The 27,852-nt window shown below is 44.8% G+C and overlaps 1 protein-coding gene across 1 annotated transcript in view; it reads right to left on the bottom strand.

Moving 5' to 3' along the window:
- rnf128b (ring finger protein 128b) overlaps positions 1 to 14,497 on the bottom strand; it is a 152,540-nt gene extending 138,043 nt beyond the window's left edge. The window contains exon 1 of the mRNA XM_073057812.1: positions 13,869 to 14,497. Coding sequence (XP_072913913.1) covers positions 13,869 to 14,280 — 412 coding nt within the window. The 5' untranslated portion in view covers positions 14,281 to 14,497. The remainder of the gene's footprint in view (positions 1 to 13,868) is intronic.
- Between the last annotated feature and the right edge of the window lie 13,355 nt (positions 14,498 to 27,852).

Raw genomic sequence — 27,852 nt, 5'->3', positions numbered from 1 at the left:
TTTGTTACTTATTTATTATTATTCTTACTTTCTTTTTGCATTTGCCCAGTTTTTTGTCTTTTGCACAGTGGCTGAATGCCCATGTTGGTGCAGACTGGCACTGATTCTGTTATGGTTAATATTCCATTTGCGTATGCCCACAGGAAAGTGAATCTCAGCATTGTATATGGTGACATATATGCACTTTGATAATAAACTTACTTTCACCTTCGAACATTTTGAACTTTAATATGATGCCATGTTCCTGTGATGCTGCTGCAAGTAAGTTTTTTTGCACCTGTACATATGGCAATATATTCAACTTCAACTTTCATCTTGAATGGACCAATGGGACTGTACAGATTGCTCTTCAAGAAATCATTACAGACTTAAACGGTCCCCTTTTTCACCCCTAACAATTCTGATATTCCTCGAAAGAGGAAAGACCACACAATATCAAATTTCAAAATAAACTTATTATCAAAACACATATACGTCACCATGCACAACCCTGAGATTCAGTTTCTTGCATGCATACTCAATAACTCCATGATAGAATATAACCATAATAGACAGCCACACCAATATTATAAAAACTAAGGTTAAATGAATGCAAAATCTTGAAGAAATGTCACAATTATAATCAATGAGTTCATTACATTTATTGAGATACACCACAGAACAGGCCCTTCAGACCTTTGAGCTGTGCCACTCAACACCCCTGATTTAACCCTACCCTACTCACAAGACAATTTACAATGACTAATTATCCTACCAATCAGTACATGTACAGACTGTAGGAGGAAACCGGAGCACCTGGAGGAGGTCCATGCAGTCACGGGAAAGACGTACAAATTCAATGGCAGGAATTGAACCTGGGTTGCTGATACTATAAAGCATTGTGCTAAACAGTACACTACCATGCCACTCCATTACGTAGAAAACTGCCAGAGCCAATTTACAAATTGCAATGATAATGAGGCAATGTATTGATTATTGGTACATTTTGCTAGGACCAAGAACTCCATTTAAAATGACGGTAAAGATATATTTGTCACATGTACGTTAAAACATAGAAGCATACAGTGGAATACGTTGTTCGCATCAAATGAAATCAGCAAGTGTCACCATGTTTCTTTCACCAATATAGCATAATCACAACTTATTGTTTCTACGCTGTAGTGCTCTAAAACTCTAGGACCCTTTGTATAAATTCACATTCCTGGTTCCTCATCATGCAATCTTCACCATATTGGAAATACACACATCCAATTCCAGTTTGGAGAAGACCATAAGACCTAGGAGCAGGTTTAGGCCATTCTGCCTATCTGGCCTGCTCCACCATTCCTTCATGGCTGATTTATAATCTGTCTCAACCCCATTCTCCTGCTTTCTCTCTGTAACCATAAGACATAGGAGCAAAATTAGGCCATTTGGCCCATTGAGTTTGCTCCACATTTCAATCATGGCTGATCCTTTTTTTTCTCTCCTCCTCAAGATAGATAGATAGATAGATAGATACTTTATTCATCCCCATGGGGAAATTCAACTTTTTTTCCAATGTCCCATACACTTGTTGTAGCAAAACTAATTACATACAATACTTAACTCAGTAAAAAAAATATGATATGCATCTAAATCACCATCTCAAAAAGCATTAATAATAGCTTTTAAAAAGTTCTTAAGTCCTGGCGGTAGAATTGTAAAGCCTAATGGCATTGGGGAGTATTGACCTCTTCATCCTGTCTGAGGAGCATTGCATCGATAGTAACCTGTCACTGAAACTGCTTCTCTGTCTCTGGATGGTGCTATGTAGAGGATGTTCAGAGTTATCCATAATTGACCGTAGCCTACTCAGCGCCCTTCACTCAGCTACCGATGTTAAACTCTCCAGTACTTTGCCCACGACAGAGCCCGCCTTCCTTACCAGCTTATTAAGACGTGAGGCGTCCCTCTTCTTAATGCTTCCTCCCCAACACGCCACCACAAAGAAGAGGGCGCTCTCCACAACTGACCTATAGAACATCTTCAGCATCTCACTACAGACATTGAATGACGCCAACCTTCTTAGGAAGTACATTCGACTCTGTGCCTTCCTGCACAAGGCATCTGTGTTGGCAGTCCAGTCAAGCTTCTCGTCTAACTGTACTCCCAGATACTTGTAGGTCTTAACCTGCTCCACACATTCTCCATTAATGATCACTGGCTCCATATGAGGCCTAGATCTCCTAAAGTCCACCAACATCTCCTTGGTCTTGGTGATATTGAGACGCAGGTAGTTTGAGTTGCACCATATCACAAAGTCCTGTATCAGTTTCCTATACTCCTCCTCCTGTCCATTCCTGACACACCCCACTATGGCCGTGTCATCAGCGAACTTCTGCACATGGCAGGACTCTGAGTTATATTGGAAGTCTGATGTGTACAGGGTGAACAGGACCGGAGAGAGTACGGTTCCCTGCGGCGCTCCTGTGCTGCTGACCACCGTGTCAGACCTACAGTCTCCCAACCGCACATACTGAGGTCTATCTGTCAAGTAGTCCACTATCCAATCCACCATGTGAGAGTCTACTCCCATCTCCGTTAGTTTGTGCCTTAAGATCTTGGGCTGGATGGTGTTAAAGGCACTAGAGAAGTCAAGGAATGTAATCCTCACAGCACAACTGACTCCCTCTAGGTGAGAGAGTGATTTGTGCAGCAAATACGTGATAGCATCCTCCACTCCCACCTTCTCCTCCCCAGTTCCCGGCCTTCTCCCCGTAATCTTTGATACCATGTCCAATCAAGAACCTATCACCATCCGGGTGTCCCGTTCATGTTCACAGAATCTCCTGTCTGTTCCCCTCACTTTAGATGCCCTGACTAAACAAGAATCTATCAACCTCTGCCTTAAATATACCCAATGATGTGGCCGCTACAGCAGTCTGTGGCAGCTAATTCCATAAATTCAACACCATTTGGCTAAAGAAATTCCTCCCCATCTCTATCTTACATGTATGTCTCTCTATTCTTATGCTGTGCCCTCTGGTCCTAGACTCCCCCACTATAGGAAACATCCTCTCCACATTAACTCTGTCAAGGCCATTCAATATCCAATGGGTTTCAATAAAATCCTCCCTCACTTTTCTAAACTCTAACAAGTACAGAGCCATCAAAAACTCCTTATATGTTAAACCTTTCCTTCCCGGGATTATTGTAGTGAACCTCCTCTGGACCCTCTCCAATTGCAGCACAGATTCGGAACAAGAAGGCAGCGGGAGAGCACCGAAGGATTTCCAGCGGGAAGACATTTTGTGTTCTCGGGGGAAGAGAGAGGCCAGACTGCACAGGTGCGTGACGTCAGCTAGTTGAGCGTGAACAGTTTAAAAAGAAGGCAGCCATATCCAGCGGGTAGAGTTGGGAGCGGGCAGCAGAGTGAAAGGGCTTTGGCTCCACGGGCTTTGGCGGTAACGGGACAAGGTGAGGCAGTTGTTGATTGCGAAAGGAGGTAGTATGTGTGTGAGGCCAGTTTTCTGTGGTCGGTGTCAGATGTGGAAGGTCCTGGAGTCTCTCGGCGTCCCGGACGGCCACATTTGCACCCGGTGCATCGAGGTGCAACTCCTAAGGGACCGTGTTAGGGAACTGGAGCTGCAGCTCGAAGACCTTCGCTTGGTCAGGGAGAGTGAGGACGTGATAGAGAGGAGTTACAGACAGGTGGTCACTCCGGGGCCACGGGGGACAGAGAAATGGGTTACAGTCAGGAGAGGGAAGGGGAAGAGTCAGGTACTAGAGAGTACCCCTGTGGCTGTACCCCTTGACAATGTACCCCTGTTTGAGTACTGTTGGGGGGAACAGCCTACCTGGGGGAAGCGACAGTGGCCGTGCCTCTGGCACAGAGTCTGGCCCTGTGGCTCAGAAGGGTAGGGAAAGGAAGAGGAAGGCAGTAGTGATAGGGGACTCTATAGTCAGGGGTTCAGACAGGCGATTCTGTGGACGCAGGAAAGAAACTCGGATGGTAGTTTGCCTCCCAGGTGCCAGGGTCCGGGATGTTTCTGATCGCGTCCAAGATATCCTGAGGTGGGAGGGAGAACAGCCAGAGGTCGTGGTACATATTGGTACCAATGGCATAGGTAGGAAAAGGGAAGAGGTCCTGAAAGAAGACTACAGGGAGTTAGGAAGGAAGTTGAAAAGCAGGACCTCAAAGGTAGTAATCTCGGGATTACAGCCTGTACCACGCGACAGTGAGAATAGGAATAGAATGAGGTGGAGGATAAATGCGTGGCTGAGGGATTGGAGCAGGGGGCAGGGATTCAGATTTCTGGATCATTGGGACCTCTTTTGGGGCGGGTGTGACCTGTACAAAAAGGACGGGTTGCACTTGAATCCCAGGGGGACCAATATCCTGGTGGGCAGGTTTGATAGAGCTGTTGGGGAGGGTTTAAACTAGTTTGGCAGGGGGTGGGAATCAAAATGTGAGTGCAAGGATTAAGGTGGAAGGACAAGGGCATGATGCTAAGAGTTCTGAGTTGATGAGGAAGGACAGGCAGGGGACAGAACATAATTGTAGCCAGTTAAAGGGGTTGAAATGTGTCTATTTCAATGCTAGGAGTATTAGGAACAAGGAGGATGAACTTAGAGCATGGATTAGTACGTGGAACTATGATGTTGTGGCCATTACTGAAACTTGATTGGAGGAAGGGCAGGATTGGATTATGCAGGCCCCGGGGGTTCAGGTGTTTTAAAAGGAATAGGATGGGAGGTAGAAAAGGGGCGGAGTGGCATTGCTGGTCAGGGATAATATCATGGCTATAGAAAGGGAGGATGCTGCAGAAGGAGTGTCCACTGAGTCAGTCTGGGTGGAAGTCAGAAATAGGAAGGGATCAATTACTGTGCTGGGAGTAGTCTATAGGCCCCCATATAGCCCTTGGGACACTGAGGAGCAGATAAGCAGGCAGATTTTAGAATGGTGCAGGAAATACAGGGTAGTAACTATGGGTGATTTCAACTTTCCTCATATTGCCTGGCACCTCCTGAGTGCAAAGGGGATAGATGGGGCTGAATTTGTCAGGTGTGTTCAAGGATTCCTGACACAGTATGTGGACCGGCCGACAAGAGGAGAGGCTATACTGGATCTAGTTCTGGGTAATGAACCTGGTCAGGTGACAGACCTCTTGGTGGGGGAGCATTTTGGTAAGAGTGACCACAACTCCCTTAGCTTCAGCATAGCTATGGAAAGCGATAAAATCAGATGAGATGGTAAAATGGGGATGGGCTGACTTTGAAGGGATGAGGCAGGAACTAGCGAGAGTAAATTGGAAACAGATGTTCAAAGGGGAAAGCACAGAAGTAATGTGGAAGAAGTTTAGGGACCACTTGAGCTGGGTTCAGGATAGGTTTGTCCCACTGAGGCAAGGAAAAAATGGTAGGAAAAGGGAGCCATGGCTGATGAAACATGTGAGACAACTCGTCAAGAGGAAAAAGGAAGCATATGTTAGATATAAGAAGCAGGAAGTAGGAGGGCTTATGAGAAATATAGGGTAGCCAGGAAGGAGCTAAAGAAAGGACTTAGGAGAGCTCGAAGGCCTTGGCATGTAGGATTAAGGAGAACCCCAAGGCGTTCTATGCGTATGTGAAGAATAGGAGGATGACGAGAACGAAGGTGGGGCCGCTAAAGGATAAAGAGGGCAACAGGTGCCTGGAAGCGGAGGAGGTTGGGGAGGTCCTAAATGAATACTTTGCTTCAGTATTCACAAGTGAAAAGGATCTTGATCAGGATGAGGTCGAAGTAGAGTGGGCCTGTGTGCTGGGCAATGTGGAGATTAAGGAAGAAGTGCTGGATCTTCTTAAAAACATTAAGATTGATCAATCCCCAAGGCCGGATATGATACACCCCAGGTTGTTGTGGGAATTGAGAAGAGATCGCTGGAGCATTAGCTATGATCGTTGAATCCTCTTTGGCTATAGGGGAAGTGCTGGAGGACTGGAGAATGGCAAATGTAGTTTCCTTGTTTAAAAAAGGTAATAGGGAGAAACCTGGGAACTACAGACCGGTGAGTCTTACGTCGGTGGTCTGCAAACTACTGCAAAGGATTCTTAATGATAGGATCTACCAGCTTTTGGAGAAGTACAGTCTACTCATGAATAGTCAACATGGCTTTGTGAAGGGAAGATGGTGCCTCAAGGGAAACTGATTGAGTTTTTTGAAGAGGTAACAAAAGAAATTGATGAGGGTAGGGTAGTGGATGTGGTCTACATGGACTTTAGCAAAGCATTTGACAAGGTCCCTCATGAGAGACTCATCCAGAAAGTCATGAGGCATGGGATCAGTGGAACCTTGGCCGTTTGGATAAAAAATTGGCTGAAAGGAAGAAAGCAGAGGGTAGTTGTGGAAGGAAAGTATTCGGCCTGGAGGTCGGGGACTATTGGAGTGCTGCAGGGATCTGTCCTGGGACCCCTGCTATTTGTGATTTTTATAAATGACCTGGATGTAGAGGCAGAAGGATGGGTGAGTAAGTTTGCGGATGACACGAAGTTTGGAGGCGTTGTGAATGGAGCTGTAGGTGGTCGAAGGTTACAAGAGGATATAGACAGGCTGCAGAGTTGGGCAGAAAAATGGCAGGTGGAGTTCAATCCGGACAAGTGTGCGGTGATGCATTTTGGAAGGACAAACCAGAAGACTGAGTACAGGATTAATGGTCAATTACTTAAGAGTGTGGATGAACAAAGGGACTTTGGGGTTCAAATTCATACATCCCTCAAGGTCGCTGCACAGGTTGATAGGGTAGTTAAGAAGGCCTATAGGATGCTAGGCTTCATTAAGAGGGGGATTGAGTTCAAGACTAGAGAGGTCATGTTGCAACTCTACAAATCTCTGGTGAGACCGCACTTAGAGTATTGTGTTCAATTCTGGTCACCTCATTATAGGAAGGATGTGGAAGCTATGGAGAGGGTGCAGAGGAGTTTTACCAGGATGTTGCCTGGTTTGGAGAACAAGTCATATGAAGCAAGGTTAGCAGAGCTGGGACTTTTCTCTTTGGAGCATAGAAGAATGAGAGGGGACTTGATAGAGGTCTACAAGATTATGAGAGGTATAGATAGGGTGGATAGTCAGTACCTGTTTCCCAGGGCACCAATAGCAAATACCAGAGGGCATATGTACAAAATTAAGGGAGAAAAGTTTAGGGGAGACATCAGGGGTAAGCTTTTTACACAGAGGATTGTGAGTGCCTGGAATGACTTGCCAGGGATGGTGGTGGAGGCTAAAACATTAGGGGTATTTAGGAGCCTCTTGGACAGGCACATGGATGAAAGAAAAATGGAGGGTTATGGGTTAGTGTGGGTTTAGTACTTTTTTTTAAGGATTATATGAGTCAGCACAACATGGAAGACTGAAGTACTGTGCTGTGCTGTAGTGTTCTATGGTTCATAAGGGGCCCAAACTGCTCATAATATTCCAAGTGGAGACTGACCAATGTCTTTTACAACCTCAGCATTCCAACCTTGTTTTTTTATTCTAGTCTGAGATTACCCTGGATATCTCAATGTTTGTTGGTCAGGTCACATCAAAACTACAATCATATTCCTCTTTGCTGTTTCATTTCCATCTACACTTCCTTCATCATGGGTCACCCCGTTATCATTAAGTAGGAACATGTTCAAAGAAGGTGTATGATAATGTTGCCACAACTCAAGAGCTTGTGTTATATGGAGAGGATGGGGATGGTCAGATTAAAACTTTATTCTTTAGAGCAGGAGTTCCCAACCCATGGATGGATGGATGGATGTGTGTGTGTGTGTGTGTGTGTGTGTGTGTGTGTGTGTGTGTGTGTGTGTGTGTGTGTGTGTGTGTGTGTGTGTGTGTGTGTGTGTGTGTGTGTGTGTGTGTGTGTGTGTGCGTGCGCCACGTGCCCCGAAGTCCAGCGCTAATGCCACTACACCACCATCTGGCTACAAATGGCATTGGGCCATGGCATAAACAAAATTTGGGAATCTCTGCCTTAGAGTTTGGGAGAGTAAAGGATGGTTTTACAGAGTTGTAAAGTAATGAGGGGCTTAGCTAGGGTGAGTACACAAAGTCTTTTTCAGAGGGAACCTAACCTTGAAGACATTGGTTTAGGTGAGATTACAAAGACTTAAAAGGGGATCACTATCAACACCACCTCCTAATTTTGTCTTATCTGCAACTTACTGATCAAACCTGGTGTATTCACTTCCAAATCATTTACATAAATGACAAATTACAAGGGTCCTAACACTGACCCCCTCATTGCACCCCACTAGCCATCGGCTGCCATTTTAACAACCCTCAAACACCACCCTGTACTTCCTACTCCAGAACCACTTACACTGCTCTCCATGGATTCCACGGGAACTAATCTTCCAGACCAACCTTCCATACGGAACCTTGTTCAGGCTTCACTGGAGTCCAAAACAACATTCACTGTTCCACCCTCATCTACCTTTTAAATTACCTCTTCAAAAAGCTAAAAGGTTTGTCAAGCATGATTCTTTATGCACAAATCTATGCTGACTTCGAATCAGACCTTGTCTACCCAGATTCTGGAAAATCCTGTCTCTCAGAATTCTCTCTACTAACTTTTCCACCACTGATGTCTGGCTAAAGGGCCTGTAGCTCCCTACTTTGTCCTTGCTATCCTTCTCAAACAATGCAATGACATTAACCATCTTCCAGTCTTTGGGAATTTCACCAGTAGTTAACTATGAAGCAACTATCTCCGCAAGGACAATCACAATTTCTTCTCCAGCTTTCCACAATATCTGAGGATCCATTTGGTCAAGTGCTGAGGGTTTATCCACCTTAATGTGCCATAACACTGCAAATACCACCTCCAGGGGTAATATGAATGCTCTCCAAAACATCTCCACCTGTTTCCCCTTATCTCTTGAGCAACCATTATTTCTCCTCTGTAAACACCGAGGAGAAATATTTGTTGAAATTCTACCCAACTCCCTTGGCTCGAGACATTAGCAGCCCTGTAGATCTCTAAGGTGACTTACTTTCTCCCAAGCCATCCTTTTGCTCTTTAAATAGGTATCCTCCTGGGATTTTACTTAACCTGTACTCTCTTATTTTGAAGTTTGTACAGTGAAAATGACGACTGAGAAGGTGCTCAAAAAAACTTAATGGTCTGAGGGTGGATAAATCTCCTGGAACTGATGGAATGCATCCTCGGGTTCTGAAGGAAGTAGCTGGAGAGACTGTGGAGGCATTAACGATGACCTTTCAAGAATCGATAGATTCTGGCATTATACCGGATGACTGGAAAAATTGCAAATGTTACTCCGCTATCTAAGAAAGGTGGGAGGCAGCAGAAAGGAAACTATAGACCTGTTAGCCTGACATCAGTGGTTGGGAAGTTGTTGAAATCGATTGCTGGAGAGGAGATTATAGAGTACCTGGAGGCACATGACAAGATAGGCCAAATCCAGCATGGTTTCCAGAAAGGAAAATTCTGCCTGACAAGCCTACTGCAATTCTTTGAGGAAATTACAAGCAGGGTAGACAAAAGAGATGCAGTAGACATGGTGTACTTGGATTTTCAGAAGGCCTTTGACAAGGTGCGCACATGAGGCTGCTTAGCAAGATAAGAGCCAATGGAATTACAGGGAAGTTACTAGCGTGGGGAGAGCATTGACTGGTCAGCAGAAAACAGAGAGTGGGAATAAAGGGATCCTATTCTGGCTGGCTGCTGGTTACCAGTGGAGTTTCACAGGGTTCGGTGTTGGGACCGCTGCTTTTTACGATGTATGTCAATGATTTGAACTACGGTATTAATGGATTTGTGGCTAAATTTGCCGCTGATACAAAGATAGGTGGACGAGTGGGTAGTGTTGAGGAAACAGAGAGCCTGCAGAGAGACTTAAGATAGTTTAGGGGAATGGGCAAAGAAGTGGCAAATGAAATACAATGTTGGAAAGTGTATGGTCATGCACTTTGATGGAAGAAATAAATGGGCAGACTATTATTTAGACAGGGAGAGAATTCAAAATGTAGGTTTGCAAAAGGACTTGGGAGACCTTGTGCAAGATACCCTAAAAGTTAACCTCCAGGTTGAGTCAGTTATGAAGAAGGCGAAAGCAATGTTGGCAATCATTTCTAGAGGTATAGAATATAAGAGCAGGGATGTGATGTTGAGGCTCTATAAGGCACTCGTGAGACAACACTTGGAGTATTGTGTGCAGTTTTGGGCTCCTTATTTTAAGAAGGATATACTGACATTGGAGAGGGTTCAGAGAAGATTCACAAGAATGATTCCAGGAATGAAAGGGTTACTGTATGAGGAATGTCTGGCAGCTCTTGGGCTGTATTCCGTGGAGTTCAGGAGAATGAGGGGGGATCTCATAGAAACATTCCAAATGTTAAAAGGCCTGAACAGATTAGATATGGCAAAGTCATTTCCCATGGCAGGGGATTCTAGGACAAGAGGGCACAACTTCAGGATTGAAGAGCGTCCATTTAGAGCTGAGATGCAGAGAAATTACTTTAGTCAGAGGGTGGTAAATCTGTTGCCACGAGTGGCTGTGGAGGCCAAGTCATTGGATGTATTTAAGACAGAGATAGATAGGTTCTTGATTAGCCAGGGCATCAAAGGGTATGGGGTGAAGGCAGGGGAGTGGGGATGATTGGAAGAATTTGCATCAGCCCATGACTAAATGGTGGAGCAGATTCAATGGGCCGAATGGTCTACTTCTCCTCCTATATCTTATGATCTTATTTTCTCTCCTGATTTCCCTTTTAAGTGTATTCTTAAACTTTAGATTGTCCTCAAGGGATTCACTCGTCCCTGACTCCCTAAACCTTATGTATGCCCCTTTTTTCCCTGACCAGATCCTCAATCTCCTTGTTCCTTGAACTTGCCAGGTTCATTTCCTCCCTGACAGAAACATGCTACTTAATGCTTTCCTTTCAAACAGGCTCACCCAATCAGACTCCGCAGGATCCAGTCTAAATCAGTTAAAGTTGTTTTGTTGCTTGTTGTGTTCGATGTTGTTCTGCTGAGCATTGTGGGCGTGCTAAGCTGGCACTGCACTGCATGGTGACTCTTGTGGGCAGCCCGCAGTGCATACTTAATTTGTGTCGGTTGTTAACGCAAAAGAAACATTTCACTTATTTATTTATTTATTGAGATAAAGCATGGAAATGGCATTTTCGGACCTTCGAGCCGCACCACCCACCAATCCCCTGATTTCATCCTATCCTAATCACGGGACAATTTACAATGACCAAGTAACCTACTAACCAGTATGTCTTCAGACTGCGAGAGGAAAGTGAAGCACTCGGAGGAAACCCACGAGGTCACGGGGAGAACGTACAAACTCCTTACAGGCAGCGGTGGGAATTGAACCTGGGTCACCTGCACTGTAAAGTGTGCTAACCAGTACACTACTTGTGCTCCCCCCCCCCCGCCACATGTTTCAATGTTCATGCGATAAAGAAATTAACTTGAACCTGAATCTGAAGTTAGCCCTGTTCCAGTCTGTTTGGTGATGCAGAGTGGATTAGGCCTTCTGCATTTTGAGCCATACGGCCCCAGAAATACTCACAACACCGATTAACCTGAATCTAATCACGGTACAATTTACAATGCCAATTAACTTTCCTGGTACGTCTTTGGACTGTGGGAGGAGACTGAAGCACCCGGGGTCAACCCATGCATTCCATGGAGAGTATATACAGACTCCTTACAGAATGACGCCAGAATTGAAGTCTGAACTCCGGAACCCCTTGAACTGTAATAGCGTCACGCTAACCACTACTTTACCATGATGCCTCAGAACCTTTGCCAGTGAACGGGTCCTACCCTTTTCATTCACTATCTTAAAGCTAACAGAATTATGGTCACTGGAGTCAAAGTGCTCCCTGACTGTCACTTCCATTACTTGCCCTGTCTTGTTCCGCAAGAGAAGGTCCAGTATTGCACTCTTCTGAGATGGGCCCTCTATATATTGAGTCAGGAGACCTTCCTGGACACACTTCACAAATTCCAGACCCTTAACATTCCGGGTGGCCAAGACAACACTGGGGAAATTAAATACAACCACTATAACTATGAGCGATCTCTCTACAGCCCTGATCCTCAAGTTACTATTGTGGAGGTTTATAATACAATCTCTCTAGAGCAAGCATTCCCAATCTTTTTCATGCCATGGACCAATACCACTGACTGAGGGGTCCATGGACCCCAGGAAGGGAACCCCTGCATTAGAACGATCCTCCCCTTCTTGTTTCGTAGTTCTACACATATAGCCTCACAGGACAATCCCACAAAAAGATTATTTCTAAGTACAGCTGTAATGTCCTCCCTTATGAAAAAGGGAGCATCCCTCCCGTCACACTTGAAGCCTTGAACATTGAGTTTCTAGTCCTACCTTTCTCTCAGCAATGTTTCTGTTATAGTTACAACATTACAAGTCCTCAGACCAATCATGCTCTGAGTTTGTCCACCTTAAGGCTTGTTCATTAAAATAAATACAATCTAACTGAGTATCCCTTTCCTTGCCTTCAGTGTGTCTACGGCTATCTGATTACTAACTTCTCCACTTCCCTTTGCTGGCTACTGCTTTATCCCATGACATGCTCCTGCTCAGAGTCCCACCCTACAGAACCAGAGCGCATTTCCTACCCATATAGGAAAGGGGGAGGGGATTGTTGCTTGCTGCCGCTTACGCGCGGAGGGAGGGGAGGGAACTGCTTTGTTGCCCTGGAATAAGCAGCGTTAGTAGACCCTTCATTGGGTATATTTAAAGTGCGGGTTGATGGATTCTCCATTAGTCAATCAAAGGAGTCATAGACTCCTATGACTAGGAGAAGGCAGGAGAGAGTGGGGCTGAGAGGGATAATAAATCAGCGTGATGGAATGGCAGTGTCGACTTGATGGGCCAAGCCACCCAATTCTGCTCCTATACCTCTCACTCCAGGGGACAACGAACTATATTAAGGGGAGGAGAATTAATTGATAAATTAGTTGATTATTGTCACATGTACAGTGAAAAGTTTGTCATGCATACCATCCATACAGATCAATTCATTACAACAGTGCGCACACACACAGAGTGCAGAGAGTAACACACAGATAAAATGTCGAGGAACTCAGCAGGCCAAGCAACATTTACGGAAAACAACACATCGCCACCGTTTCCGACGAGACCCGAGATCCTTTCCAGTCTTGACGAATGGTCTCAGCCCTAAAGGACTGCTCAGTCCTCTCCATAAATGCTGCCTGACATGCTGAGTTCCTCCGGCACTTTGCGTGTGCTACTCGGGATTTCCAGCAGAGTGTCTTGCGCAGGATAAAGCGTTCCAGCTACAGAGAGCGTGCAGTGCAGGTAGACAGTAAGGTGGAAAGGTCACGGTGGAAAGGGTGGATTGTGCGGTCACGGGGTCAAGATTCACATCTGCCTCACAAGATTCACATCTAACAATTTGCAAGACGAACTTCCGAACTCGCGGCATCAAACAATACAAAGCACATTAGGTTACAGATCCGTACGACTGTCAGCCTGGACAGGATCAAATTATTCAGCGGTGTCCCAACAATCCACACCAGGGGCACCAGACCCAAAAACAGTATCTCTCCAACCCCCCCCCCCCCCCACCCACTAACACACCCCTCCATAACCCCAACAACCACTACTTTATCATTTCCTGTCAGAATCACTAAATGCGGACAGTACCATCTAGTTTCATTTTATATACATACAATCTATGTATATAATCTACCTTATGTATTTACATTCATTGTGCTTTTTGATTGTGTTCTTACAGCGAATTTTTGTGCTGCATCAGATCCGGAGTAAAAATTATTTCGTTCTCCTTTACACTTGTGTACTGGAAATGACATTAAACAATCTTGAATTTCTTCTCTGAGCGAACGTAAAGGTGCTTTTACCTTCATGCGAAAAGTAATTCGTTTTATTGCCCGTCCCCGCTTCGTTGAAGATTACCACCGCATCCGCATTTTTTCCTGCCGCATTATTAATCTTCTCCGCGAAAGTACAGTTGCCCCTCTGGATCAGTGCTATCCAGGGCGACTTGCTGCCTTCGAACTCAACGTTTGGTCCGCAAGCCAAAGCATTCCCGGAACTCGGAACCCGAATCTCGCCTTCGGCCCCTTTCACGGGCGAGTCTTTGCCATAAAGGCCCGACAGCTCCGCACTGACCCAGGTGTTGGTGTTCAGAGATAGGTGGGTGACGTTGATGTTGGCCGTGGACAAAATGTGCGCCCTGATGGTGGTCCGGGACAGGACGACGATGAGTAGTAACAACCAAGTTCTCCCAAGGTCTGGCGAGCCCCTCGACATCCTCACTTGCCGCTCTGGCCGGCGCTGAGCATTAATTCCTCTGTTGTAAAATAAACTAAAAAGTTGTTTTGGTCAGCCGCGAGAGTCGAGCTGGAAGTCAGACGCCTAGGACAAGCGGAGGTGTAGTGCAACATGCATGCGAGTCTTGTCTACCCGTTGGGGTTTGCACGCACGCTCTGCGCACGGCGAGCGAGCACATGCCCAGCCTAGTCTACCGCCTCCTTATCTTTCGGACTTCGAGCTCTGCGCAGGGATTTACCTAGTTAGGTATTGGGTTAGGTTGCAACGCCGCCGCACTCATTCCGGTTCACGTCAAGTTTATTGTATGTGCACAAGTACGCTGAGACGCGGTTACAATGAATAAGTTGCCCGCAGCACTTAAGTGCACACAAATTATTATATCCTCCCACGGGCTTCACCTATCACCTGCCAGCTTGTACTCCTTCCTCTCTCCCGCCTTCCTATCCCCCTTCCTTTCAAGTCCTAATGAAGGGTCTCGGCCCGAAACGTCGACTTTGTTGATTTCCATGGATGCTGCGTGACCTGCTGAGTTCCTCCAGCATTTTGTGTGTGTTACTCTGGATGCCCAACATCTGCAGAATCTCTTGTGTTTATATTTACCTTCCTTTGCCCAGAGCCTCAGTGATGTGTGAGGCGAGGAAGGGCAGAGAGATTGTGACGGGAATGGTGGGGAGAGGACACCTAAGGTTCCCGGCTTCACGGGAGCCCAGAACGACACGCACCGTTGAATCGGCAGCGTGCTGGAACCCGATAGCTTGGAGCGTGATGGAAGCCTTCAGAAATGAGCGCAGCTACTGTTGCATGTGGAAAGTCAATCAGCCCGCCACTGCGGCTCCGCTACTTCTGCGGACGCGATAAAGAGAAACTAAAAGTGCCGGGAAGTCGCGACAGCATTCACGGGAAGAGGAACGGAGTCAGTGTTGGAGGCGGAAGACTCCTCCTCAGAAAGAATTCACGCTTTGAACAACGCCTACAAAATGCCGGAGAGTCAGCCAAGTAGCAGCTATGGTGGGGGTGGGGGGTGGGTAGGGGCGACACCATTCACCAGGACTGAAAGGAAGGGGAGAGAAGCCAGAATAAGGTGGTAGGACGGGAAGGAGTATAAACTGGCAGATGATAGGTGAAGGAAAAGGTGTGTGGGGAGGGGGTGAATTAAACAGTTGGGAGACGATGCGTGGAAGAGTAACTGACTTGTGAAGAAGGAATTGTATAGGGGAGGAGAGTGGATTATGGGAGAAAGGGGAGGAGGAGAGGAGAAAAGGTAAGACGGGAGTGAGAATGGAAAGAGACAGGAGGAGGAGTGGGAAATTACTGGAAGTTGGAGAACTTGATGTTTGTGCTATCATGTTGGTGGCTACACAGATTCTTTTTTCTTTAATAGAATAACAATTGTCAATAGAAAATACAGGTGTCCCCCGCTTTACGCCACATTCCTTTTACAAAAGACCTACATTAGTAACCTGTTTTCGCATTACAAAGAGGATTTTCACTTTTGCGGAAATTTTCCCCATATGAATTAGTGGTTCTTCGCTTTACGCCATTTCGGCTTAAGAAAGGTTTCATAGGAATGCTCCACCTTTGTAAAGTGGGTACACCTGTATAGAGAAATTTTTTTAAAGAAGTGCACTATTCCCTCTGAGCTGCACGGGTGCATGGCCACGCAGTAACTGAAATGCTCCTGCACATGTGCTCTTTGTGACCGTGCAACTAGAATTAGACGCAGCCCAAAAAAGTTTATGAAACGTGAAATATTTTCTTCGTTGAACTGTATTTCATTGTACCCCTCAAATTAATTCTGGTAATTTTTCACTTTTTATTCTAAATATTCATAGTATGCATATTACAAAAACAATTAAGGTGTCGTGCAATTTTCAGGCCATGTAAAAATTTCCTGTTCAAGGCAATGATTGGTCTGCATAGCTTAAAAAATTAGAGGGAGGGAACATTGGTGCAGAAACACTAACACTTCTGTCAACATCATGTCCATATCCCTCCATTCTCTGCACAGACATGCACCTATCTAAGATTTTCTTAAACACCTCTACCATATCTGCCTCCACCACTACCCCTGGCATCCACCACACTCTGTAAAAAAAACTGCCCCACACATATCTTTTGAACTTCCTCCTCTCACCTTAAATAGAATAGTACAGCACATTACAGGCCCTTCTGCCCTCAATGTTGTGCCGACCCTCAAACCCTGCCTCCCATATAACCCCCACCTTAAATTCCTCCATATACCTGTCTAACAGTCTCTTAAACTTCACTAGTGTATCTTATATTTGCCCACTTGTATTAGACATGTGGGTCCTCGGAAGAAGATACCGGCTATCTATATCTCTGTATCTCGTCATTTATCAGGACACTCCTCAGCCCCTGCTGCTCCAGTGAAGACAGCCTAAGTTTGTCCAACCTCTTGATGAGGCCTAAGCAGAGTTTTATAAATGTTAATGCACACAAAATGCCAGAAATAGCTTTCCCCTTCCCTCTTCTTCAGTTCCCCAGTCTAGCTCCTCTCTTACCTCTTCTATTCTCCTCACCTGCCCATCACCTCCCTCTGGTGTCCCTCCTCCTTCCATTTCTCCCATGGTCCACTCTCCTCTCCTATCAGATCTCTTCTTCTCCAGACTTTTACCTTTTCCCCTTATCACCTCCCAGCTTCTTATTTCATCCCCTTTCCCCACCCACCTAGCTTCACCTATCATCTTCTTGCCTGTACTTCTTCCCCTTCCTACTCATTCTGGCATCTTCCCCCTTCCTTTCCAGTCCTGAAGAAGGGTCTTGCCCCAAATGTTGACTCTTTATTCATTTCCACAGATACTACCTGACCTGCTGAGTTCTCTGGATTACATGTGTGGCTCTGGATTTCCAGCATCTGCGGAATCTTTTGTGTTTATAAATAATAATGTTCCTTATTCTGAGCACCTTCTGGGCCTCCTGTTTGCCAGCCCTACCTCATTCCCAAACCCACCTGTCTGTCCTCAGCTAGAGGAACAGCTGCTCACATTCTGACTACAACATGACTGTATGATTCAATTTGAGATAACCTGCTCCCTTTCTATCTCTTTTCCATCCTTTTTTACCCAGTTCGTATTATATGCACCCACGCCCTTGCAATCTCCATCGTGGTTTTCTCCCTCTTCCACACACTCATCTGCCCATTGCCCAAAAGTTCCTACCCCTACATTCTGTTCCCCTACTGTTCCCATCTGCCCTCCCCACCTCCCTTATTTGGTTTCACACTTCACCTTTCCTTCATCAGATTCCTTTGTTGCCTCCAGCTATCATCTCCCAGCCTCATTTGCAATTTCCACTCACCTCTCCTCCATCTGCCCATTACCCCTTCTCTCCTGAACCCACCTGCCCTTTGCCAGCTCTTGCAACTAACCTGCGAACCAGGTATTATGAATTCTGGTCCTTCTCCATATTCTTCTAACTGGGGTGCAGTTCCTCTTATCCTCATCTACCACCCCATGACCCTCAGCATCCAACACATCATTCTCCACAACTTCTGCCATTTTCAATGGGATCCTACCTCTAAGCATTTCATTACTTCCATAGGGATCACTACCTCCAAGATTTCCTTGCCTATTTGTCCCTTATCACTAATCTTTCCCTTGACACATATCCCTACGTGTGATAGAAATGTTACACCTCCCCATTCACCTTCTCCCTTACCTCCACTGAGGGCCCCAAACAGTCATTCCAGCTGAGGCAACACTTCACCTGTGAATCTGTTAGAGTCGTCTATTGTCTCAGGCACTCCCAATATAGGCTCCCCTGTAACTGGTGAGGCCCAATGTAAATTGGGGGAGTGCTTTGTCAAGCACCTGTGCTCCATCTGCCAAAAGTGGAATTTCCTGATGGCCAACCATTTTAATTCCTATCCCCATTCCTGTTCTGACATGTTGGTCAGTGGCCTCCTTTTTTTCCATGATAAGGCCACTCTCAAGGTGGAGGAACAACACCTCATATTGTGTAGTAGGTAACTTCCAATCTGATGGCATGAACATTGATTTCTCCCTCTGGTATTTTTTTTCCTCCTGCTTCTCTCTTCTTCAATTCTCCACTCTGGACTCTTCTCCTCATCTGCCTATCACCCCTACCCCTTGGTGCCCCTCCTTCTTCCCTCTCCCCATGGTCCACTTTCCTGTCCTATCAGATTCCTTCTTCTGTCACCCAATGCGGATATGGCCCAAGTGTGGAGTGAGAGACACTGAAGCAGGTCATAGTTCACAGACTTTAATGCGAACAGTGTAAAAGGGAAAAGTAAACAATAAACGCTAGGCCAAACAGGGCCGTTAACTAAAACTCTCAGATGGAAAATGAATCCTACACTGCGGCTGAAAAGAATAACTAAATAAAATGAATACCACTAGTCTTCGGAGTCAGTTGACTCGACAGTCCAACTTCTCAGGCAAAGCAGAATGCAAACAGGCAGTGAAGTGTTGCTGTGTCCAAGTCCGAAAAATACTATGATGGAATGAATGGAGTTAAAAGTTATCACAATGAAACAAAAATTAGCTGACACATGCATATTCACAAGCACAATTGCCATATCTACTGCGCTGCCAAATCCATGGTTGTGACATCTTCTGCAGCCCTTTAACATCTGGCTTCATCTATTACCTTCTAGTTAGTCTTTCCCCTCCTCCACATCTTCCCACTTCCTTTCCAGCCCTGGAGAAGGGCATTGGCCTGAAACGTTGACTGCTTATTCCTCTCCATAGATGCTCTCTGACCTGCTGAGTTTCACCTGCATTTTGTGTGTGATGCTCTGGATTTCCAGAATCTGCAGAATCTCTTGTGTTTCCTCTTTATATTGCCTATCTGCATTCCATGTTTCAGTGTAGGTCAGGAGTTCCCAACCTTTTATATGCCATGGACCCTTACATTATCTGAGCAGTGTGTGGACCCGAGGTTGGGAACCCTTAGTCTGGATGAAAGGTCTTGACCTAAAAATTTGACTCTCTATTTCCCACGACAGATGCTGCTTGTCCTGCTGAGTTCTGAATCAGATTTATTTACAATGTGGTATTTGTTGTTTGAGTAGTAGTTCAGTGCAAAGACATAAAAATCTATAAATATCAAAAATAAATAATGCAAAAAAAAGGAATAATGAGGTTGTGTTTATGGTTCATTCATAAAGCTGATGGCAAAAGGGAAGAAGCTGTTTTTAAATTATTGAGTGTGGGTCATCAGGCTCCTATACCTCAAGTCAAGTCAAGTCAAGTCACTTTTATTGTCATTTCGACCATAACTGCTGGTACTGTACATAGTAAAAATGAGACAATGTTTCTTCAGGACCTCCTTCCTGATGGTAGTAATGAGAAGAGGGCTCGTCCCGTATGGTGAAGGTCCTTAGTGATGGATGCTGCTTTTTTGAGGCACTGCCTCTTGAAGATAGTGAGGCACTCCTCAATAGTGGGGAGGATTTTGCCCATGATGGAGCTGGCTGAGTCTAAAACCCTCTGCAGCCTCCTGAGGTCCTAAGCATTGAGGTCTCTATACCAGGCTGTGACTCAACCGGTCAATGCTGTCCACTGTACATCAATTGAAAATCATAATAAAAGTCTTCGGTGACATACCAAATCTCCTCAAATTCTTAACAGAGTACGAATGCTAGCAATCCTTGTGATCCTTGTTGGGCTCAGGATAGATCTTCTGAGATGGTCACACCCTGGCAGCTCACCTTTTCCACCACAGATTCTTCAATAAGGACTGGAGCAGGTTCTCCATTATTCATCTTCTTGAAGTCCACCATTAGTTCCTTGGTCTTGCTGATCTTGAGTGTGAAGTTGTTGTTGCTACTCAACCGGAACTTCTATCTTACTCTTGTAAGCTTCCTCATCACCATCTAATGTTCTACCAACACCAGTTCCTACAGCAATTATGAACAAAGCTGCCTCTTTGAGGAAAGAGAGCAAGTCAGTCGGACTCATTGACGAAGATAATGAAGACCATTACTCAGAGCTTCCATTTTGAAATGTTTCTCAGATCTTCCATTCACATCGTCCCATTAAAACTGGTAATAAGATTTTGCATAGTATGTTTCAAATTGTTAAGTTTTAGAAAAGCACGTCCCACAAGCTGGGCTATGGGATAAAAAGAGAACATGCGGGGAGTATTCATCAGATCAAGCAGCATCCATGGAGTAAGAAGGAAAGAAAGTTAGCGTTGCAGGTCAATGACCCTTCATCAGAAACTGATACCTGTGTTCATAATGAATAAAGCACCAGTGATGCCTTGGCATTACTCTGATACAGATTATAACCACTGGATACTTCAACGTATGTTTCTTCCCTTTACCTTTCTTGCTCTTCCATATGATTTTACGTCTGTGCTGGAGTCCTAAGAAGATGTCCTCTCTTGGGGTTAGAGGACTGTGTATGTGCGTGGGTGGGAGGGAGGCAAGGGCCTTGTTTGCTGTTGTTGTTTTGTCGCTCGTTGTGCTCTGTTTTGATGCTCCCTGTGTTGTAGTGCCCAGCATTGCGGGCATGCTATCTTGGTGGCGTAAGGTATGAGGGCTGCCCCAGCGCAACCTGAGGTGTGTTGGTTGTTAACACAAACAATATATTTCACTGTATGTTACAATGTATCTGTGATAAACAGATATAAAACCGAATGATCCAACTCACCCGTCTCTTCATTTTTCTCACATGTATATGTTGTTGATTTTGTTGTTGCTGCTGCTTGTGTGGTGCTGCTGAGCATTGTGGGAATGCTGTGTTGGCACCACAATGTGTGTTTTGGTTTTAAGACAAATGACTCATTTCACTAAATCTTTCAAAAGTACACAAGATAAATAAGCTTGAATCTTGAACCTTGAATCTGTGTGGTGTAGCTTCTAACCCGACACTGGTACTTATTCTCAATGTTTTTCTCCAGGTTACTTTCACTCAGAAAGATCTTAAAGTTGAAAAAAAAGAAAAAAAAACAGCTGATTGAAATAAAACCAGAAAGCAGTCAGCAGGTCAGACGGCATCTGTGGAGAGAGAAACAGAGTTATTTATTGAGTTACAGCGCGGAATAAGCCCTGCTGGCCCTTTGAGCCACACCACCCAGCAATCACCTGATTTAGTCCTAGCCTAATCATGAGATAATTTACAATGACTAATTAACCTACCAACCGATACATCTTTGGATTGTGGGTGGAGACCGGAACACCCCGAAGAAACCCAAATGGTCACGAGGAGAACATGCAAACTCCTCACAGACAGCAGCAGAAGTCCATTTTAAAAAGATTATCTTTATCTGTCACATGTACATTGAAACATTAAAACCGACATGCTTACTTCTCACTAACCCTAACCCATATCTCTGGAATGTGGGAGGAAACTGGAGCACCCGGAGGAAACCCACGCGGTCACCAGGGAGAATGTAGAAGCTCCTTACAGATAGTGGTGGGAATTGAACTCCAATTGCCGATAGCTGGTGTTGTAATAGCATTTTGCTAACCACTACGCAACTGTGCCACATATCTATAATACTGTGCTGTCCATTAGGAAGACCAGAAGACATTGGAGCAGAATGAGGCCATTTAGTCCATCGAGTTTGATTTGTTATCCCACTCAACCCCATTTCCTGCCTTCTTCTTGTAACCTTTGACATGCTGACAAATCAAGAAACTTTCAACCTCCACTTTAAATATATCCAACGACTTCGCCTCCACAGCCTTCTTTGGCAATGAATTCCACAGATTCACCAACCTCCAGCTGAAGAAATTCGTCCTCAACTCTGTTCTAAATGTGGACACTGATCCAAAACTCCTTGAATAAAGGAAACATCCTTTCTACATCCACTCCATCTGGGCCTTTCAATATTTGATATGTTTCAGTGAGATCTGCCCTCATTCTTCTAAACTTCAGTGAGTACAAGCCCAGACCCATCGTATGTTAACTCTTTCATTCCCCGAATCGTTCTCATGAACTCACTTGTGAAAGAGTTGACTTACATTCCACTGATGAACCGATCTGGAATCAAAAACCTCAGGAAAAATAAATATTTGTCTCTAATTAAATTACTTTTAAATATAAATAATTACATAATTTGACTCTGAATGGAAAAGGTATGTAGAATAATCACTATGTAGTATTTGTCCATTATTCAGTGGATTTCAGTTAATTTGGATACATCAGGACCATTACATTTTGGCCCAATTAAGTGGCTGCCCCAATTAGCCGAAGTTTCATAGAAATAGTAAAAAATGTATAAAAAAGGCAAACTACCTTTTAACTGAGTAACAAGTTATGTATTTAAATGAAATACAAAGGTTCACAGGTCAAGTTTAATGTCAGAGGAATGTATACAATGTACATCCTGAAATGCTTTTGCTTCGCAATACATCCACGAAAACAGAGAAGTACCCCAAAGAATGAACGACAGTTAAAAGTAAGAACCCCAAAGTCCCCCCCAGCTGCCCCCTGCTGAACGTAAGCGGTGGTGAGCAACTATCCCCTGTTCCCCCCACCAGCAAAAATAAACGGGCATCGGTACAATCACTGAGCCCAAGCATGTGCTAAGCAATAGCGAAGACACAGACCTTGCAGTTAGCTCAAAAGCTTTGCATTTCATCCGAATTCGACAACCCACAGGTTCTCTCTCTCCCTGGCAAGGGAGAGGGAGGTGTGCCCCCAGTTTCACAGCGAGCGGGAGACATAACAACAACCCGCTGGTTTACGATCTTGAAAGTCCATTTCATCGCTTTTTTCGAGCTCTGTGTCTAAAGATCACAAAGATCTCGGGTCTTCAGATTTCTGGCCTGCCCGACGACACACGAGTCTCCGACCCTCGATCTGCCCGCCTCCAGAGCCCTGAGATCTTAGGCTTCCGAACACGATCGAGACTCTCAGGCCAAACCCTTGGCAGATGGAAAAACGGCCAGTAGTGGAACCCCGAAAACAGGTCCCATTCCTGCAAAGAACCGAAGCCTGCGTATAACTCCAGGTCAGGGTCTTCAAAAGAATCCTGAAAGGAAAAAATAAAGATATTAAAAGTAGAAATAGAGCTGTTTCCAAAGATGCAAGCAAAGGAGTCGTCGTTAGGCACCATCATTCCTCCTAAGCACCACCCCCTACAGAACAAATAAGAACACTACAGTACTATAAATCTGTGTATTGGTTCCTAATGGCTATCGATGGAGGAATTCATCCAGTGTACACTGCCATGTTCTTTTGATTGACTGCAAATGAACAAAATCAGCGCATCCAGCTGGTGCTTTTGATGACTGGATCCTCCAAATCTTCATTTTCAATGTAACATTTAAGATGATTGTTAATACCCTTCAATTTCTTCGTAGTTTCTAACTTGTTGAAATAGTGACATTATTTCTTTTTCACTCCCGACTGTTTCTGGCATCTCCAAGCCTGAATGCTTGAAACCGCAGTGAGCAAATTATCTTAATGTTTATTACAGTTCTGAATTGTCTTAATGTTTATTACTCAGAACTATCAGTGATAAAGATCACTGCTTTTTGAAGACAACCATCCTAGTCACTCTATTTAAAAACCGTTTGCTCTAAGCACAATGTAGTGCCTAACAGCCATACGACATGCATGCCAGTGACCCTAGTTAGAAACTGTTCAGTAACTGTCTCCTGCCCCCAATTAAGCGGCACAGTGTCTCAAATAAATGAAGGGAAACCCGGCTATCTTCTTGATTTGTTTTTGTTCTTTAAGAGTTGTCCCAAAAAAGTGTCTGTCCTGATTAACCGATGGCCTGATCCACTGCACTTGCCTTGGAATTTGTATCATTGTTTAGTCGGTGTAGAGTTAGCATGGTTTTACTTTGCTCAAGTCTGGATCATTCAGAAGCTCAGCCAGCAGAAGGCAAACCTTTCCAGAATCACATGTGTACTTTTTCTTGCAGAAATGTGTCTCCAGGACAGCATCGCATGCACCATCAGTCTACAGGCCAGGACAAACAGAGATTCGGACTATATTATTTTTTGTATGTTTTTTCTGCTATCATAACTATATGTGCTATATGTTTTATGAGCTGTGTGTGTCTCTTGCTGCTATGTTTTGCACCTTGGCCCTGAAGGAACACTGTTTCGATTGGTTGTGTTCATGTGTGTGGCTGAATGACAATTAAACTTGAATATAAACTTATCTATTTTTGTCAATTTGCCTCATTTGTTTTAGAGAATTTCTCCTTGATGAAAAGAGAACAACTCAGTTTGTGAAATGTTCAGACATCAGTTGGCCAGAGGGAATGATCCCTGTGACTGAGGTTGGAGATAAATCACACCCACTTCTCTGAAAGAGAAGTAATCAGCAGCTTATTTTATTTGAAAATATAACTTAAGGTTGTAAAAATAAGTGACGTCTACTGAAAAACATTGTATGTGTACTGAGAAGAAATATATTGCATATGCTGGAAATCTGATAACAAAATAGAAAGTGTTGGGAGCACCCAAACATTAAGCAGCATCCCAGGGTGGGGGGGGGGGGGGAGGTGTGGAATAAGAGAACATCTGCTACTGAGATGTTCAAGTTCAAGTTTATTATCACTCAACTGCACGTGTTTATACAGCTAAATGAAGAAAATGTTCCTCTGGGACCAAGATGTAAACACAGTACATATAGTACATACAGCACATAAAATAATATTAACAGACAATAAAAATATCCTGTCAATGTACAAGTTGACATAAAGTGCATATGTGACAATCGTTAGATATACAACTGTATTACTGTTACTGGCGTTGTGGTGAATGCTGTGTACTGGGTGTTAACGGGGTGTTCAGAAGTCTCACAGCCTGGGGTAAAAAGCTGGTACCCAGCCGAACAGTCCTCGATCGTGTACTGTGATACCTTCTGCCTGATGGTAGGAGGTCAAAGAGATTGTGGGTTGGATGGGAGAGTTCACTGACAATGCTGAGGGCTCTGCAAGTGCAGCATTTCTGGTATATGTCCTGGATCGGGAGGAGGGAGACCCTACTGATTCTCGCAGAAGCCCTCACAATCCGTTTCAGGGTCTTGCGGTCAGATGCCTTGCAATTCGCACACCAGATGGTGATACAGCTGGTCAGGACATGCTTGATGGTGCTCCGGTAGAATGTGGTTAGAATGGGTACGGGGAGCCTTGCTCACCTCAGTCTCCTCAGGCAATGGAAGCATACAGTCTGTATTTGACTAAAGAGATGGTGTTGAGAGATCAGATGAAATAATTTGTGATATGCACTCCAAGAAACTCTGTGTTCCTGACTCTCTCCATGGAGGAGTTGTGGATGCGCAGTAGCACGTGGTCAGTCTGCACCTTCCTGAAGTCCACAATCACCTCTTTAGGCTTGTCCACATTGCGATTCAAATTGTGTTCTCACCAGTCCACAAGCCGCTCTACTTCCATGCTGACTCATCGTTGTTACTGATGATGCCAGTCGCTGTTGTGTCATCAGCAATCTTAACGGTGTGGTTAGATATAGATCTGGCAGTACAGTTGTGTGTCAGCAGGGTGAACAGCAGCAGGCTGAGCATATGATCCTGGGGGGTGCATTAATGCTCAGCACGATGGAGCTAGAAATGTTGCTGCCAGCATAGACTGAGGTCTCTCTGTCAAGAAATCCAAGTTCCAGTTACAGAGCGACATAGTGAGACCCAACAAGGGCAGTTTACCCATCAGCTTCTGAGGAATGACCACATTGAACGGTGAACTGCAGTCGATGAACAGCGTTCTGATGTAGGAGGCATCGTTTTACAGGATAGCGACACCTCATCACATCCAGACTGACTGAATGAATTTCATTGCTGTTGTTCTGCTGAACATGGTAGGCCTGCTATCTTGGCAGCAGAATGTTTGGTGACACTTGTGGGCTGGCCCCAGGTTGTTAATGCAAATGATATATATTACCTCATGTCTCAATGAACAGGTGATTGATAAATAGGTAGATCGATCAAGTTCAAATTTAATTGTCACTCAACCATACATGAATACCCATGAATACAGTCAAATAAAACAACATTCCTCTAGGGTCAAGATGCAAGTTACAGTAGCAACAGTTGTACAGAGCACAGGGCACATATAACACATACAAGACAGCAGTAAACATGCAGTCACACACAAAATAATAATACACCTCAAGTCCCTGAATGTCAAGTCCTGTAGACTGATGGTGCATGGGATGTTGTCGTCAAGAACAAGCCTGCAGAAATCTGATCATCACACGCTCTTAAAGTGCAGCCGCAGAGAAATGCAATCCAGATTGTCTTTCACCGAGCGAACACTGGAGAGCAGCACTGACAGTTGGAGGCCGGCCCCTCCCCCACCGCCCCCAACCTGCAGGAAATGCTGCAACACACTCCATGTAGAAACACACAGTGTGTCCTCCCTTGGGTGAATGCAACAAACCACCTGGTGGCATGAGGCCCTGGTCTGGACTACAACTGAGACCCCGCAGCTCCCCCACCATCGGTCTCAGCATTTAACTGAACTTGCAATATTCCACATTGCCAATGTCCGACAGGTAGATAGATGGATAGATTCATAGATATATAGATGGATAAGTAAATAGATAAATAAACGAGTCCATGAAATGAGTCCATTAGATTGTTGAAGAGATGAGATCTGTGTGAGGTGGGTCATCTTCCATTTATAAGATGCCCATCACTAAATGCATTAAAACTGTTTTGAAAACAAAATATTTTGAATGCTGGACATCTCTCTCTAAATCCAGCTGCTGTTTCTACATGGGAATCATCACCATTGCTTTTATGCAATGTGTCATTATTACTTATCATCCTTCTAGTTGTCCGACCTAGCAGGGGAGATTTTTATTGAGTAATACAGCACAGGAACTGGCCCTTCATCTAGATCACTCAGGATGCCTATCTCATCCAGTCCCATTTGCTTACATCCCTCCAACCCTTTCCTATCCACGTACCTGTTTAAATGTCTTTTGAATGTTGTTACTGTACCTGCCTCAGTCATCTTTGTGGAGAAGGCCATCTACATGAGCACATTGAGCACATCTACATGAAGCGCTTTTGTAGGAAATCAGCAACCATCATCAGAGATGCCCTCCTCCCAGGCCATGCTCTTTCTCATTGCTGCCATCAGGTAGAAGATACAAGAATCTCAGGACCTGCACCACCAGGTTCAGGAAGAGTTACTACCCCAAAACCATCAGGCTTTTGAACAAAGGGGATAAATACACTCACAAGGAAATCTGCAGATGCTGGAAATTCAAGCAACACACAAAAAATGCTGGTGGAACGCAGCAGGCCAGGCAGCATCTATAGGGAAATGCACTGTCGACGTTTCGGGCCGACACCCTTCGTCAGGAGTAACTGAAAGGAAAGATAGTAAGAGATTTGAGAGGGGGAGGGGGAAATGTGAAATGATAGGAGAAGACCGGAGGGGGTGGGATGAAGCTAAGAGCTGGAAAGGTGATTGGCAAAAAGCATACAGAACTGGAGAAGGGAGCTTCTCCACGTCCCATTCCCATTCTGATATGTCTATCCATGGCCTCCTCTACTGTCAAGATGAAGCCACACTCAGGTTGGAGGAACAACACCTTATATACCGGCTGGGTAGCCTCCAACCTGATGGCAT

Source organism: Hemitrygon akajei, chromosome 10 (assembly GCF_048418815.1).
Source record: "Hemitrygon akajei chromosome 10, sHemAka1.3, whole genome shotgun sequence".
Lineage (NCBI taxonomy): Eukaryota > Metazoa > Chordata > Chondrichthyes > Myliobatiformes > Dasyatidae > Hemitrygon > Hemitrygon akajei.
The sequence above is the reverse complement of the archived record's forward strand: the minus strand, read 5'-3'. Positions and strand labels throughout refer to the sequence as shown.